This window comes from Monodelphis domestica, chromosome 2, assembly GCF_027887165.1.
Source record: "Monodelphis domestica isolate mMonDom1 chromosome 2, mMonDom1.pri, whole genome shotgun sequence".
In the NCBI taxonomy this organism is placed as follows: domain Eukaryota; kingdom Metazoa; phylum Chordata; class Mammalia; order Didelphimorphia; family Didelphidae; genus Monodelphis; species Monodelphis domestica.
This window is the reverse complement of record NC_077228.1, coordinates 239,059,252-239,075,550: the sequence shown is the minus strand read 5'-3', so window position 1 is coordinate 239,075,550 and position 16,299 is coordinate 239,059,252. Positions and strand designations below refer to the sequence as shown.

The window sequence follows — 16,299 nt, the reverse complement described above, 5'->3', positions numbered from 1 at the left end:
GTTGAATTGAATATACCACCTTGTTAGAGAAATTATCAAAATTAGTAGAAAACTAGAAAATTATGAGAAAAAAATTGAAAACTCAATTCTTATCTATTCAGACAAGTTATTAAAAACAAAAAATGAATAATAGACCCACAAAAATGCAAATTACAATAATTTCATGTAGAAGTTTAACTAATATAAACAACCTGGTAATATGGCCATCCAAAGTCTAAAAATGCTTTAGCAAACATTTGATTTGCTGACAAGTAGAAAGATATGACAGCCAAAAGCAGCAACAATTTATACCATAAACTATTTTATAAATGCTTGAAGAAAATGATGGTAGAGCAATAGGCAGTATTGCCTCAAGAAATGATTAATAACACAATGGAAGGTAAAACCTATTTAAAGAAAGTTTGCCAAGAGACCCAAAATTATCCTAAAGACATTTAAGGATTAAACTGGAAGGACACCAACAGGAGAAAAATGAAAATGATCAGCAAAGATACTTTATGAAAAACTTTTTTCACTTTCAAGGACAATAGAGCCATCATACCAGCTAAGATCATAGTCCTGGTCATTCTTGTTGAGGAGGTAAAAATAAAAACAAAAAATTGTAAAAGCAACTATATTAAACAAGGATATAGAGAAACCATTTCTACTGGAAACGACAATTCCAAAACCATTGAGAAATCACAGGGTTTGAGAGAAAAACAAATATGCTATACTTTAGAAGGTACCAAAAATATGAGGGGAAATTCAGACTTTGGTAATAACAAAAAAAATTTTTACTAAGAGGACATCAGCAACTACTGGTCTATCTTCCACTTAAATATAAAAAAGCATATATTTTAATGCACACTGATGACATTTTTAGTGAAGAGATTGGAAGAGCAATCTGCTTTTGCTAGAGATATTTTATAAAAGAACATATCTTTAACATTTCCAAATTGACTGAAAGATATAAATAATCAACAAGCATTTTAAGTATAGGAATATGTTAAATCAATACAAGATGATAGAAGTTGTTTACTAGCATCTGGGGAATCAGGAAAGGTTTCATGTAGAAAGTAACATGAGCTGAATTTGCAGGAAATGAGATTCTAAGGGACAGAAGTGAAGAGAAAAGGTGTTCTTCAGTTATCAGTAAAAAAAGTATGTATTATGTATGTGATATGTTCTGGGTACTGTGCTAAGTGTCAAGAGATAAAAAGACAAAAACAATCCCTGCCCTCAAGGAGCTTATAGTCTAACAGAAGAAACAACACATAACTATTTACTTACCAGATATATATAGAACGAATGGAAGGTACTCCGGAGAGAAGTTACCAGTAGCAAAGGGGGCATCAGGAAAGACATCCTACAGATGGGATTTGAGCTGAGCCTTCAAGGGAGTATAAAGGCAGAGATAAAGGGAGAAAATATTCCAGGAATGGCATATAACCAGTGCAGAAGCACAACAGAGCCAAGAAGTGTGAAGTTGTGCACGAGGAGCATCAGATAGGCCAATTTATCTGGATTATACAATGTGTGGAAAGGAGGAACAAAAAAGATTGACTAGTTAAGAAGAGGCAAGTTGAAGAGCATAAATTCCAGTTGGAAGCTACCATATTTGATCCCAGAGGTAATAAAGAGCCACTGGAGCTTATTGAGTAGAATGGGTGACATGATCAAACCTTTGCTTTAGGGAAACCACTTTTTCCAAAGTGATTTTGGCAAATGAGTGAAGGATTAATTGGGGTAAGGAGAAACTCAGAAGCAGAAAAATCAATGAAGAGGCCATTAGAAATAGTCCAGGCAAGAGATAATAAAGGTCTGGTGGCAGTATAAGTGGAGAGAAGAAGAAATATATGAGACAAATTGTGAAGACCAAAGGCTTAATGATCCATTAGAGATGATTAAGTAGGAGAGTTTCTTAGTCAGATCTGTGTATTAGCAGGGTATGAATTCTTCACCAAAGGTTGGGGCAGTTACAAAGATAGAAGAAGAGATGATTTTGATTACATGAAATGCTTTTGTATATACAAAAAAATTAATGCTTCTAGAATAAGAGAATTGTTCAATTGAACAAAAGAAATCTTTGTGTCATACATTTCTGATGAGGTTTTGAGGGTGAGAAACAACTAAGACCAGTAATCATGTCCATTTTTTTAAAAAATGATCAAAGGACATGAACAAACATTTCTTAAACCAAGAATTCCAAACTGTTAACAACAATGTAAAAGAATGATTCAAATTATTAATGATAAAAAAAATTCAAATCAGAACTACCCAAAGGTTTCATTGCACACATAGCAAATTGGCAAAAATGACAAAACATGAGACTAGTCAGTGTTACAATTGAGGAGACACAGGGCAAATAAATACTCTGTTGGCAGAACTGTAAAATGGTATAACCATTTTGGAAAGTAGTTTGGAATTATGCAAATAAGGTGACTAAAATTCCACTGCTAACCAAGGAATTTGAAAGAGTCCATATACACAAACATTGATAGCAGCACTTTTTGTTTTGGCAAAGAACTGGAAACAAGATGCTCATTGATTGGAAAATGGCTGAGCCAACCACAGCCCATGATTGTGCTGTGGAAACACATGAACTTGATTCAAAATGGGAAGTAACCAAATACATGGTAAGAACAACCACACAATGCAATCAAAACTAAATGTCGCAAAATTACAAAGAACAAAATTAGTCCCCAAAAAAAGATAACCCTATTCTACTCTTTTAAAGCATCTGAGGTACATGATTGGAGGATTGCATATAACATGCTATTTTTAATGGAATTTTTCCCTTTTTTGTTATTTGAAATTCTTAGTTATAAAGGATATATTTCTGGGAAGGAGAACAATTTAGGAAATTCAAGTGATATAACACAAAAGCTCTGAACAAAATTTTTTTATTTTAGTAGTTTAGATGAAAGATGATAAAAGCCTAATGTGGCTGTATAGGTGGAGAAAAGGAGATGTATACAACAGATATGGACATTGAAACAATAAGATTTAGCTGCCATAGATTCAGATATAGAGAATGGATACCAAAGTTACAAAACTGGGTGTTTGAAAGAATGGCAATAACCTTAATAGCAGTTAGAAGGTTATGTTTTAGATGGGTTGAGTTTAAGATGCCTATAGGAAATGTCCAGTAAATAGGTGGTGATACAGCACTGGAGCTCAGAGGAAAAAAGCTGGGGCTTGAGTCTCCATGTTAGACATTTTGGCCTATATTTGGGAGACATCTGCATAGAGTTAATAATTCAACCCACGAGTAGATGAGGTCACCAAATGAGAGAATATAGAGAAGGAAGAGAGGAAGGCTCAGATCAGAATCTTTGGGGTAAACCCAGTCAGGGGGGCATGATATGGATAATGAACCAAACAAAGGAAATTAAGAAGTAACAGTCAGGTAGGAGAAGAACCAAGAGTCCATTGTCAAGGGAAATGAGGAAAGGAAAAAAAGAAGACCCAGTAATTGACACATACTGCCAGAAAGGTCAAGAATGATAAAAATTGAGAAAGACCATCAAATTAGGCAATTGAGACAACATTGGAGTGAGTTTCAAAGCCAGGTTGCAAAGTTGTGAGGTTAGAGGAGGTTTGGCGGGGTGAAATATATAGGAGGCAATGAAAATAAACAGCTTTTCCTAGGAGTTCAGTCAAGAAAGGAAGAAGAAATAAAAGATTTTCCTTTAAGAGTGAAGGGTGTTGGACTTCCGGTTAAGATGGCGGCTTAGAGAAAGCTAAAGTTCAGATCTCCGGAAAACCCTTCCCGACCGATCTCAAACTGTAAGCTCCTAAGGTGCCGAAATTCAAAACGATCAACAGCACAGACCCTGGGAACCCTCCTCCTGGACCTGGACCCAGTTCAAAAGGCACGGCTCCCCTCAAAAGCCAGAACCCGAGATCACTCGGACCTCAGGGGTAGGAGTGCAGAGTCCAAGGCTCCGGGAAGCCGCAGCCCTGCCCGGCTCAGAGAGCAGGGTCCTCGGAACAACAACCCTCAGGGCCTTCTACCCGAGTCCCAGTGAAAGTTACTGCCTGGGGCTCCCGCTGCAGAGAGCAGGGTCGAAACAACAGCAACCCTCAGGGCGGGCAAGATAGCCTCACAGGCTGGATCCTGCTATCCAAGTCTCAGTGAAAGTCCCTGCCCTCGGAGCTTGGGGAAGCTACAGCCCATCCCCCCGCAGGCCGACGAAACAGCCTCACGGCCAGCGATTCTGAAGGCAACTTCCGGAAAGCGAGCCGGGGGGGAGAGTGTGGCCTCGTGGTCCGACCCTTCCACTCCAGTTCCAGTGAGGCATATTCAGTTTAACCCAGGGAAAGCTCATAGAACCGACAATCTGCCCAGGACTAAAGCCTCTGAACACCAGACAGAGATAAGAAAAGCTAATCCTCCACATTCAGAGATGGCAAACTCCACAGAAGCACAGAAGCCCCAAAATACCAAGAAAAATAAGAAGAAAGGGGCGACTTCGGACACATTCTATGGAGCCAAAATACAAAATAAAGAGCAGATAGAAGAAGATATACAAGAAAATGCTCCAAAATCTTCCAAAGGAAATGGAAACTCTCCACAAACCCATGAAGAATTTGAATCAGAAATGACCAAAAAGATGGAAGCCCTCTGGGAGGAAAAGTGGGAAATAATGCAAAAGAAATTCACGCATCTACAAAACCAGTTTGACCAAACTGTAAAAGAAAACCAGGCTTTAAAGCAAGAACTAATAAAGCAAAGCCAAAACACCAAGAAATTAGAAAAGAACATAAAATATCTCACCGACAAGGTGATAGATCTGGAAAATAGAGGGAGAAGAGATAATTTAAGAATAATTGGACTCCCAGAAAAGACAGAAATAAACACCAAACTCGACATGGTGATACAAGATATAATCAAAGAAAATTGCCCAGAGATTCTAGAAAAAGGGGGCAATACAGCCACTGATAGAGCTCACAGAACACCTTCTACACTAAACCCCCAAAAGACAACTCCCAGGAATGTAATTGCCAAATTCCAAAGCTATCAAACAAAAGAAAAAATCCTACAGGAAGCCAGAAAAAGACAATTTAGATATAAAGGAATGCCAATCAGGGTCACACAAGACCTTGCAACTCTGAATGATCGAAAGGCATGGAACATGATCTTCAGAAAGGCAAGAGAGCTGGGTCTCCAACCAAGAATCAGCTACCCAGCAAAACTGACTATATACTTCCAGGGGAAAGTATGGGCATTCAACAAAATAGAAGACTTCCAACTCTTTGCAAAGAAAAGACCAGAGCTCTGTGGAAAGTTTGATACCGAAAATCAAAGAGCAAGGAATACCTGAAAAGGTAAATATTAAGGAAAGGGGAAAAATGTTATCTTCTTCTTTTACTCAAACTCTCTTCTATAAGGACTACATTTATATCAATCTATGTATACTAACATGTGGGGAAAATGTAACGTATAAATAGGGGGTAAAGAAAGACCAAATAGAATAATGGTTCTCACACAAAGATTCACATGGGAAGGGGAGGGGAAGAAAACTCCTATAAGAAGGAGAGGAAGGGGGGGGGGGTTACTTAAACCTCAATCTCAGGGAAATCAACTCTGAGAGGGAAAAACATCCAGATCCATTGGGATCTTGAATTCTATCTTACCCAACAAGGGTAAGGAGAAGGGAAAACCAAGGGGGGGGAGGGGGAGAGGGAGAACAAAAAGGGAGGGAAAGAGAGGGGGGAGGGGGAGGGAACAAAAAGGGAGGGACTAAAAAGGGAAACATCAAGGGAGGGGACAAGGGGGACTGATTCAAAGTAAATCACTGGACTAAAAGGTAGAGCCGAAGAAGAAAAGGTTAGAATTAGGGAAGGCAATCAAAATGCCAGGGAGTCCACAAATGACAATCATAACTTTGAACGTGAATGGGATGAACTCACCCATAAAACGTAGACGAATAGCAGAATGGATTAGAATCCAAAACCCTACCATATGTTGTCTTCAAGAAACACACATGAGGCGGGTTGACACCCACAAGGTCAGAATTAAAGGATGGAGTAAGACCTTCTGGGCCTCAACTGATAGAAAGAAGGCAGGAGTGGTAATCATGATATCTGATAAAGCCAAAGCAAAAATAGACCTGATCAAAAGGGATAGGGAAGGTAATTATATTTTGTTAAAAGGGACTCTAGACAATGAGGAAATATCATTAATCAACATGTATGCACCAAATAATATAGCACCCAAATTTCTAATGGAGAAACTAGGAGAATTGAAGGAAGAAATAGACAATAAAACCATACTAGTGGGAGACTTAAACCAACCATTATCAAAATTTAGATAAATCAAATCAAAAAATAAATAAGAAAGAGGTAAAAGAAGTGAATGAAATCTTAGAAAAATTAGAATTAATAGACATATGGAGAAAAATAAATAGGGATAAAAAGGAATACACCTTCTTCTCAGCACCACATGGCACATTCACAAAAATTGACCATACATTAGGTCACAGAAACATAGCACACAAATGCAAAAAAGCAGAAATAATGAATGCAGCCTTCTCAGATCACAAGGCAATAAAAATAATGATTAGTAATGGTACATGGAAAACCAAATCTAAAACCAATTGGAAATTAAACAATATGATACTCCAAAACCGTTTAGTTAAAGAAGAAATCATAGAAACAATTAATAATTTCATCAAGGAAAATGACAATGGCGAAACATCCTTTCAAACCTTTTGGGATGCAGCCAAAGCTGTAATCAGAGGCAAATTCATATCCCTGAAAGCTTATATTAACAAACAAGGGAGAGCAGAGATCAATCAATTGGAAATACAATTGAAAAAACTCGAAAGCGATCAAATTAAAAACCCCCAGCAGAAAACCAAATTAGAAATCCTAAAAATTAAGGGAGAAATTAATAAAATCGAAAGTGATAGAACTATTGATTTAATAAATAAGACAAGAAGCTGGTACTTTGAAAAAACAAACAAAATAGACAAAGTACTGGTCAATCTAATTAAAAAAAGGAAGGAAGAAAAGCAAATTCACAGCATTAAAGATGAAAAGGGGGACAGAACCTCCAATGAGGAGGAAATTAAGGCAATCATTAGAAATTACTTTGCCCAATTATATGGCAATAAATACACCAATTTAGGAGAAATGGACGAATATATACAAAAATACAAACTGCCTAGACTAACAGAAGGGGAAATAGAATTCTTAAATAATCCCATATCAGAAATTGAAATCCATCAAGCCATCAAAGAACTTCCTAAGAAAAAATCCCCAGGGCCTGATGGATTCACCTGTGAATTCTATCAAACATTCAGAGAACAGTTAATCCCAATACTATACAAACTATTTGACATAATAAGCAAAGAGGGAGTTCTACCAAACTCCTTTTACGACACAAACATGGTACTGATTCCAAAACCAGGCAGGTCAAAAACAGAGAAAGAAAACTATAGGCCAATCTCCCTAATGAATATAGATGCAAAAATCTTAAATAGGATACTAGCAAAAAGACTCCAGCAAGTGATCAGAAGGATCATTCACCATGATCAAGTAGGATTCATACCAGGGATGCAGGGCTGGTTCAACATTAGGAAAACCATCCACATAATTGACCACATCAACAAGCAAACTAGCAAGAACCACATGATTATCTCAATAGATGCAGAAAAAGCCTTTGATAAAATACAACACCCATTCCTATTAAAAACACTAGAAAGCATAGGAATAGAAGGGTCATTCCTAAAAATAATAAACAGTATATATCTAAAACCAACAGCTAATATCATCTGCAATGGGGATAAACTAGATGCATTCCCAATAAGATCAGGAGTGAAACAAGGATGCCCATTATCACCTCTACTATTTGACATTGTACTAGAAACACTAGCTTTAGCAATTAGAGAAGATAAAGGAATTGAAGGCATCAAAATAGGCAAGGAGGAGACCAAGTTATCGCTCTTTGCGGATGACATGATGGTCTACTTAAAGAATCCTAGAGATTCAACCAAAAAGCTAATTGAAATAATCAACAACTTTAGCAAAGTTGCAGGATACAAAATAAACCCACATAAATCATCAGCTTTTCTATATATCTCCAACACAGCTCAGCAGCAAGAACTAGAAAGAGAAATCCCATTCAAAATCACCTTAGACAAAATAAAATACCTAGGAATCTACCTCCCAAGACAAACACAGGAACTATATGAACACAACTACAAAACACTCGCCACACAACTAAAACTAGACTTGAACAAATGGAAAAACATTAACTGCTCATGGATAGGACGAGCCAATATAATAAAAATGACCATCCTACCCAAACTTATTTATCTATTTAGTGCCATACCCATTGAACTACCAAAATACTTCTTCACTGACTTAGAAAAAACCATAACAAAGTTCATTTGGAAGAACAAAAGATCAAGGATATCCAGGGAAATAATGAAAAAAAACACATATGATGGGGGCCTTGCAGTCCCTGACCTAAAACTATATTACAAAGCAGCAGTCATCAAAACAATTTGGTACTGGCTAAGAAACAGAAAGGAAGATCAGTGGAATAGACTGAGGGAAAGCGACCTCAGCAAGACAGTATACGATAAACCCAAAGATCCCAGCTTTTGGGACAAAAATCCACTATTGGATAAAAACTGCTGGGAAAATTGGAAGACAGTGTGGGAGAGACTAGGAATAGATCAACACCTCACACCCTACACCAAGATAAATTCAAAATGGGTGAGTGACTTAAACATAAAGAAGGAAACCATAAGTAAATTGGGTAAACACAGAATAGTATACATGTCAGACCTTTGGGAGGGGAAAGGCTTTAAAACCAAGCAAGATATAGAAAGAATCACAAAATGTAAAATAAATAATTTTGACTACATCAAACTAAAAAGCTTTTGTACAAACAAAACCAATATAACTAAAATCAGAAGGGAAACAACAAATTGGGAAAAAATCTTCACAGAAACCTCTGACAAAGGTTTAATTACTCATATTTATAATGAGCTAAATCAATTGTACAAAAAATCAAGCCATTCTCCAATTGATAAATGGGCAAGGGAAATGGATAGGCAGTTCTCAGATAAAGAAATCAAAACTATTAACAAGCACATGAAGAAGTGTTCTACATCTCTTATAATCAGAGAGATGCAAATCAAAACAACTCTGAGGTATAACCTCACACCTAGCAGATTGGCTAACATTACAGCAAAGGAAAGTAATGAATGCTGGAGGGGATGTGGCAAAGCAGGGACATTAATTCATTGCTGGTGGAGTTGTGAACTGATCCAACCATTCTGGAGGGCAATTTGGAACTATGCCCAAAGGGCAACAAAAGAATATCTACCCTTTGACCCAGCCGTAGCACTGCTGGGCCTGTACCCCAAAGAGATAATGGACACAAAGACTTGTACAAAAATATTCATAGCTGTGCTCTTTGTGGTGGCCCAAAACTGGAAAATGAGGGGATGCCCATCAATTGGGGAATGGCTGAACAAACTGTGGTATATGTTGGTGATGGAATACTATTGTGCTAAAAGGAATAATAAAGTGGAGAAGTTCCATGGAGACTGGAACAACCTCCAGGAAGTGATGCAGAGCGAGAGGAGCAGAACCAGGAGAACATTGTACACAGAGACTAATACACTGTGGTATAATCGAACGTAATGGACTTCTCTATTAGTAGTGGTGTAATGTCCCTGAACAACTTGCAGGGATCCAGGAGAAAAAAACACCATTCATAAGCAAAGGATAAACTATGGGAGTGGAAACACCGAGAAAAAGCAACTGCCTGAATACAGAGGTTGAGGGGACATGACAGAGGATAGACTCTAAATGAACACTCTAATGCAAATACTATCAACAAAGCAATGGGTTCAAATCAAGAAAACATCTAATGCCCAGTGGACTTACGCGTCGGCTATGGGGGGTGGGGGGAGGAAAAGAAAATGATCTATGTCTTTAACGAATAATGCTTGGAAATGATCAAATAAAATATATTTTAAAAAAATAATAATAAAAAAAAGACCTTAAAAAAAAAAAGAGTGACGGGTGTTTTTAAGGATCAGGAAGACAAGCAGCATGTTTGTTACCATCAGGGAAAGAATCCACCAGATTAGGAGAAATTGGAAAAGGGGAGAGATGATTTGGGATTTGTCTACAATAGAAGTTGTAATCAAAGGCACAGTAGATGGGGTTGTACTTGGTGAGAAGAAGGGCCACCTCATCAACAGACTGGAGTAAAGGATAAAAATAAGTTATAATGATAGAAATTCTTAAGATGTTGGGAAGGGTGAGGAAAGGGAGTTATGGCAAGTGACCCCTGTTTCTTTGTAAAGTATTAAGTGAGGTCCTCAGCATTGAAGCAATGGGAAGCTTGAAAAGAGAAAAAAATGTGTCAAATAGGTGCTTTAGAGAAAGAAATAGAGCAGCTAAGTGGTACAATGGATAGAGCACCAGGTCTGCAGTTAGGAAGACCTGAGTTCAAATGTGATCTTAGACACTTAATAGCCGTGTGACCCTGGATAAACCACTTGACCCTGTTTGCCTCCATTTTTCCTCTTTTGTAAATTGATCTGGAAAAGGAAATGGCAAAACACTCCAGTATCTTTGCCAAGAAAATCCCAAATGGGGTCACAAAGAGTCAGACATGACTGAACCACCCAAACAACAACAGAATCCAATTGGTTGCCAAGTCTTATTGATTTTACCTTTGTAACCTTCACCCGTATTCCTCCTTCTCTATTCTGCCACTGCCACTACCTTAGTGTAGGCCTTCATCACTTCATATTGGAATTACTGCAATAGATTCTTAATTAGCCTGCCTAGTCTTAAGGCTCCCCAGACATCCTCCACTCAGCTGTCAAATTGATCTTCCTAAAGTGCAAGTGTGAGTCAACTCTACCTCATTCAATAAAACTCAAAGAGGCAAAGTAAATATAGAATAAACATTTTAAAGCATCCACTATGTGTTGGGCACTGTGCTAAGCATTTTACAAATCTCATTTGCTGCTATTCTTTTCCCTATTTTACAGTGAGGAAACTACAGTAGACAGAGGTTAAGTGTCTTGCCTGAGCCACACAGCTAGGAAACATCCAGTGCCAGATTGTATTTCCTCTCTTCCTGACTCCCAAGTCCAGTGCAGTGCACCACCTAGCTGCCACCAGTGGTTTACATCTCCAGAATCGACTATAAAATCCTCTGTTCACTATTCTTCATACTTAACGTTTTCTTACTCCTTAAACCCTACCATTTACTCCAGTTCTACTGCCCTCCTTGTTGTTCCTTGTTCAAGACACCACATCTTCTGTCTCCATGCATTTTCATTGGCTTACCCCCATGCCTGAAATCCTCTCCCTCCCAACCCACCTCCTGGAATCCCAAACATCCTTCATGTTCCAATTAAAATGCCACCTTCTTCTAGAAGTCTTTCCTGATTTTCCCTAATATTAGTGCTTTCTTGTTATTAATTATCTCCATCTATTTATCCTCTTATATATCTTATCCATGCCTGTTTCCTCCTGATTAAACTGTGAGCTTGAGAGCTAGAATCACCTTCCTTTCAGTGTCTCCCCAGTTCATTACTTGGTATATTGGAAAAGCTTAATAAATGCTTATTGGCTTGACTTTACAATCATCAAACGTTGTAATTATGAAAGAGCAAATTTCCAAATCTCAAGACAGATTTTGGGGTTTACAACTTGCATAGTTTGATTTATTTGGTTCTTCTGTTTTTGTTTCTCACTACAGGTGCTATCCCTGGAGGCTTAAGCATTGGGCCTCCAGGTAAGTCCTCCCTTGATGACTCCTATGGCCGGTATGATTTAATCCAAAACAACGAATCACCAGCCAGCCCTCCTGTAGCCGTTCCTCATAGCTGGTCTCGTGCCAAATCTGATAATGATAAAATCTCAAATGGTTCCAGCATTAACTGGCCACCAGGTAAAAAAGCAATTTTTCTATAGCCAAATCCACACAGGTAGGACCTAATAAGAAGTAACATAAAATAGAGAGTAGAGAGAGCTTATATTCAAGCCCTACCTCTGGAATATACTACCTGAATCACAGTAGGTAAATCACTGCCATTTGGGTCCTGTGTGACTGCAGACCTCTAGAGGGAGCCTTAGCCAGATTAAAATTTAATGGGAAAATATTTAATAAAATAAAAATACAATACAACATGAATAATACATAGTTTTCTAACTCAGGAAGGGTGAATAGGACTTGTTTCTGTTTTGAGTTTGACATCATTGCCCCAGGTAACTCTCTATGACCATAAGTTACAGATGAGTTCCCTGTCTACATCAGTGAAGGAAGATTCAATTCTAAGATTCCTCTATACTGAAGAAAACACAGATCTTAACTAAAAAGGGGGGGGGAAAGGCCCAGAGGTGACTGCTTTGGAACAAACAGAAACCAAGTACTGAACTAATGGAAATTATGTAAATATTGCTATTCTATTATCTCTTGGAGTTTTCAGGGAAATCTTTTGGCCACATTAAAGCTTTAGGCTTTATTTGTCCTCTGGTTAATAATACATACTAAGTTAGTTTAAGCAGGAGCCAATAAGTATCAGATGTCTTTGATAAAGATCAGTAAAGCTCATGAAAATTTCTATTGCATCCACTGTGTATGGATTCTTATTTAAATTAAATCTACTGTAATCTAATGTCTGTGACACAAGTTAAGAGTTATTTTCAGAAGATTCATGAATTAATTGAAAAACTCTGACATGCCCCCAAAAAAACAGATTAATAGCTATGAAAAATTGCTTTGGTTAAAACATAACAGACAAATATAGTACCAAAACAGAATTGAACAGAGCATTCCAGAGTTGGACAAATTCAAGGATACACTTAACTGGAGGATGGATTTCCTATTCACCAAGAACAATCAATTTTACAGAAATTAAATTTAGACCAATATTATTCATGGTATTGTACCTAAATAGAAAAGGTATCAGAAAACAATTAAAGAAGAATAGCTCTGGCTGAGGACAGAGTTTTTATGAAATGGATATAAAAGTGGGCATATAAGCTAAAAATAGATCATTTTAGTTATATAAAATAAAAAAATGTTTGCTTAAATAAAATCAACTCAGCTAGGAAGAGAAACTGTTGAGTGGGGCAGAAATGTTCATATTGGAACAATTAAGTGACTCAATGGATAGAGTGCCAGGCCTGGAGATGGGAGGACCTGGGTTCAAATCTTGCCTCAAACATAGCCTCCAAGTTGTGTGACCCCGGACAAGTCCCATATCTTAGTTGCCTAGACCTTACTACTCTTCTGCCTTGGAACTGATATTTAGTGTCAGTTCTAAGAGAAAAAGTAAGGGTTCATATCAAGTTGCTTAAATGACTTTGATATCCAAAATAAAGAGAATTGATATATAGACATATGAGTAAGATTCATTCCACAGAAGAAAAATGATCAATTAATATGAATAGAGTTTTCTAAAGAAAAATTATGTTCAATAATTATATTAAAAAATGCTCCAAATAACTAATGATAAAAGAAATTAAATTCAAACAGTGCAGGTGTCACTTCATACCATAAAAATGACAAAGATAATATAGGAATAAATACTGTAATGGCAATGGAAAATCAGGCCCAGCTGTAACTGAAATGTGGCGCAATCATTCTGGAAAACAATTTGCAGTCATTTCAAGAAGAGTCACTGAACTTTATATACCCTTTGACCCAATGATCCCATGACTAAGCATAGATACCTAAATAGAGCAGCCATGGTAGCAGAAACCTGAAAACAAAGTTTTCCCATTAATTGGAGATGATATGGTGAATCTGATTGAATAGTTTTGTGCCATAAGAAGAGATGAATGTGAGGAATTCAGAAAAACATGAAAGACTTGTATGAACTGATAGAGAATAAGTAGAATGAGAATACTGATAAATGCAGTAATTACAATAATGTAAATAAAAATAACTTTAATGACAATCTCAATCCCTGAAAACAAGTGATAGGATACATTTCCCTTCTCTCTGGGCTATAGGCTACTGGAGATACACACTAGAATATACTGTCACACTCAATAGTTCGATGGTTTCCTTTACCCTTTCTTTTTTACAAGAGTGTATTTTTTTGCAGAAGTGACTGTAGTATTCAAAGAAGAGGTAAATGTTGAAAAGTAATGACATTACTAGATTACATAGATTTTTACTTTGTCATAAATAGAATTTCATCCTGGAGTGCCATGGAAAGGACTTCAGAATATTGACCCTGAGAATGATCCTGATGTCACCCCAGGAAGTGTCCCTACTGGACCTACAATTAATACAACAATACAGGATGTTAATCGATATCTTCTCAAAAGTGGAGGTAGGGGGAGAAACACAATATGTTTTTTATCCCTGATCTAGAAAAATCACATTCTTTTGAACACTTTATAGATAATAATGATGGCTGAGTTAGTGCTAAAGGTAAGTAACTACTGTATAAATAGTGATATACCTTTTAATATAGAGTTTCTCATTGTCTTGCATAGCACATGTCTAGTACTAATATTAATCTGCCCACTGTGCTGATGATGAAAATAAAAATCAATCATAGAGATATTATTTTGCATCTATTTGTATTTGGATAAATAAGACAATTATTTTTACCATGTTGCAATATAAAGTACTTGTACAATTTTTAAATTTTGAAGTGTTTTCTACTTGGGAGCTAAAAATTGTTATATTATAAATAACATTTTTACAATTTTCTAGATTTACTTTCACCATGTTTAACACAGAGAGTTGTGTTTTTAAAAGGATATTAATCTTGCCTCTAAAGAATTTACTGCATGTTATCTATTACAAACTTATAGGACCAAGTTTGGTGCACATAGTTTTACTCCTTTTATAAATTGTCTCACTGGAATTATAGAGGGACATAACTTAATATCTCATAAAGCACTGAAGGGTTCTGCCTTAATATAAATTGTACCATCAGTTTACTAAGTGTATGAAAAGAATAGGTTCCATTGGATTAGATGCATTTATCTTTATTAAATAGTAAAAAATTTGGCATGTAAGTTAAGATCTATAACTTGATATCTGAAATTATTGTGGTTTTTGGTATTCCTTGGTTACGCCAACTGAATTTGATTATGTAAAGCTTGGGCTCAAGGAATATGAACAAAAATATCTATCTATTGGTGACCCTACGAAAATATCTGGAATTTCCACTGAGGAGCAATCATATTCTACTCTGTTCGTTATCTATTTTTGTCGACTTTAATGAAGTCCTGAAGAATATGTTCATCAGATCTATAATGAACTTGATTTACCCCCCAATAAATAATAAAGAAAGCCATTCTTTTTAAAGTGGACAAATTTCAGTAGAGATAAATACAAATATTCTTCACTGACTAGGTCTTTAAAATGGATCATTATAATCAATAAGTATTTATTCAGAATCTTGTGCGCCAAGTATCGAGGATATAAACACAAAAATGAAATAGTTCATGTCTTCTAGGAGCTTATATTCTTTCAAAGGAGATCACATATATACAAAATAAACACTCCAAATCACTAATGATAAAAGAAATTAAATTTAAAAGTGCAGGTGTCACTTTATACCATAAAAGTGGCAAAGATCATGTAGCAGCTAGAAATTTTCATACAGGAAACAACATTTAAGCTATTTTTTTTTTTTAGGAAATAATGGATTCTGAGGGGTGGAAGTGAAAAGGGAAGGCATCCAAGGCATGGAAGACAGCTAGTCCAGTGAAGAACAGCAAAAATATATGGCTAGACCAGAGCATATGAAAGGGGAGAAATAATACATTAAATGGCTGGAAATGTAGGTTAAAATCAGGATATGAAGAGCTTTAAACACCAAACAAACTGATCCTTGAGGCAATAGGGAGCCATCAAAGTTTATTAAGAAAAGGAGTGACATCATACATGTTACACCTACACATTAGAAAACTGTGGCAGCAGTGTGGAGAGTATTTTGGAGAGAGGAAAGAAATTTGACAGGAAGATCAATACAAAGTCATTGCAATAATTAAGCTTAATAACCTGAAGAAAAGTTGTATTTATATGAGTAGAAGGAGGGGTCCAAATACATGTGATGTTGTAGAGGTAGAAATGGCAAAGTTTGTTAGCTGGTTGGATTTGGGGAGAGAAAGGAAATGGTTGATAACATACTATGGTTAAGAATCTAGGCAACTGAAATGTTGATGGTGCCCCTAAACAGAAATAGTGAAGTTTGAAAATGGAGTGCTATTAAGGCTGGACCTGACTCTAGCACTGTGTTAGATCCAGTTTGATATTGGGTTGAAATTAAATACTTTTGAATCCAGTTTTAAAAATTA

The 16,299-nt window shown here is 36.6% G+C and overlaps 1 protein-coding gene across 17 annotated transcripts in view; it reads left to right on the top strand.

Moving 5' to 3' along the window:
• TNRC6C (trinucleotide repeat containing adaptor 6C) overlaps positions 1 to 16,299 on the top strand; it is a 266,081-nt gene that overhangs the window by 231,878 nt on the left and 17,904 nt on the right. For all 17 annotated transcript variants that reach the window (XM_056817419.1, XM_056817415.1, XM_056817425.1 and 14 more), the window contains 2 exons: positions 11,729 to 11,920; positions 14,172 to 14,315. In XM_056817419.1, the coding sequence (XP_056673397.1) occupies positions 11,729 to 11,920; positions 14,172 to 14,315 (336 nt within the window). The remainder of the gene's footprint in view (positions 1 to 11,728; positions 11,921 to 14,171; positions 14,316 to 16,299) is intronic.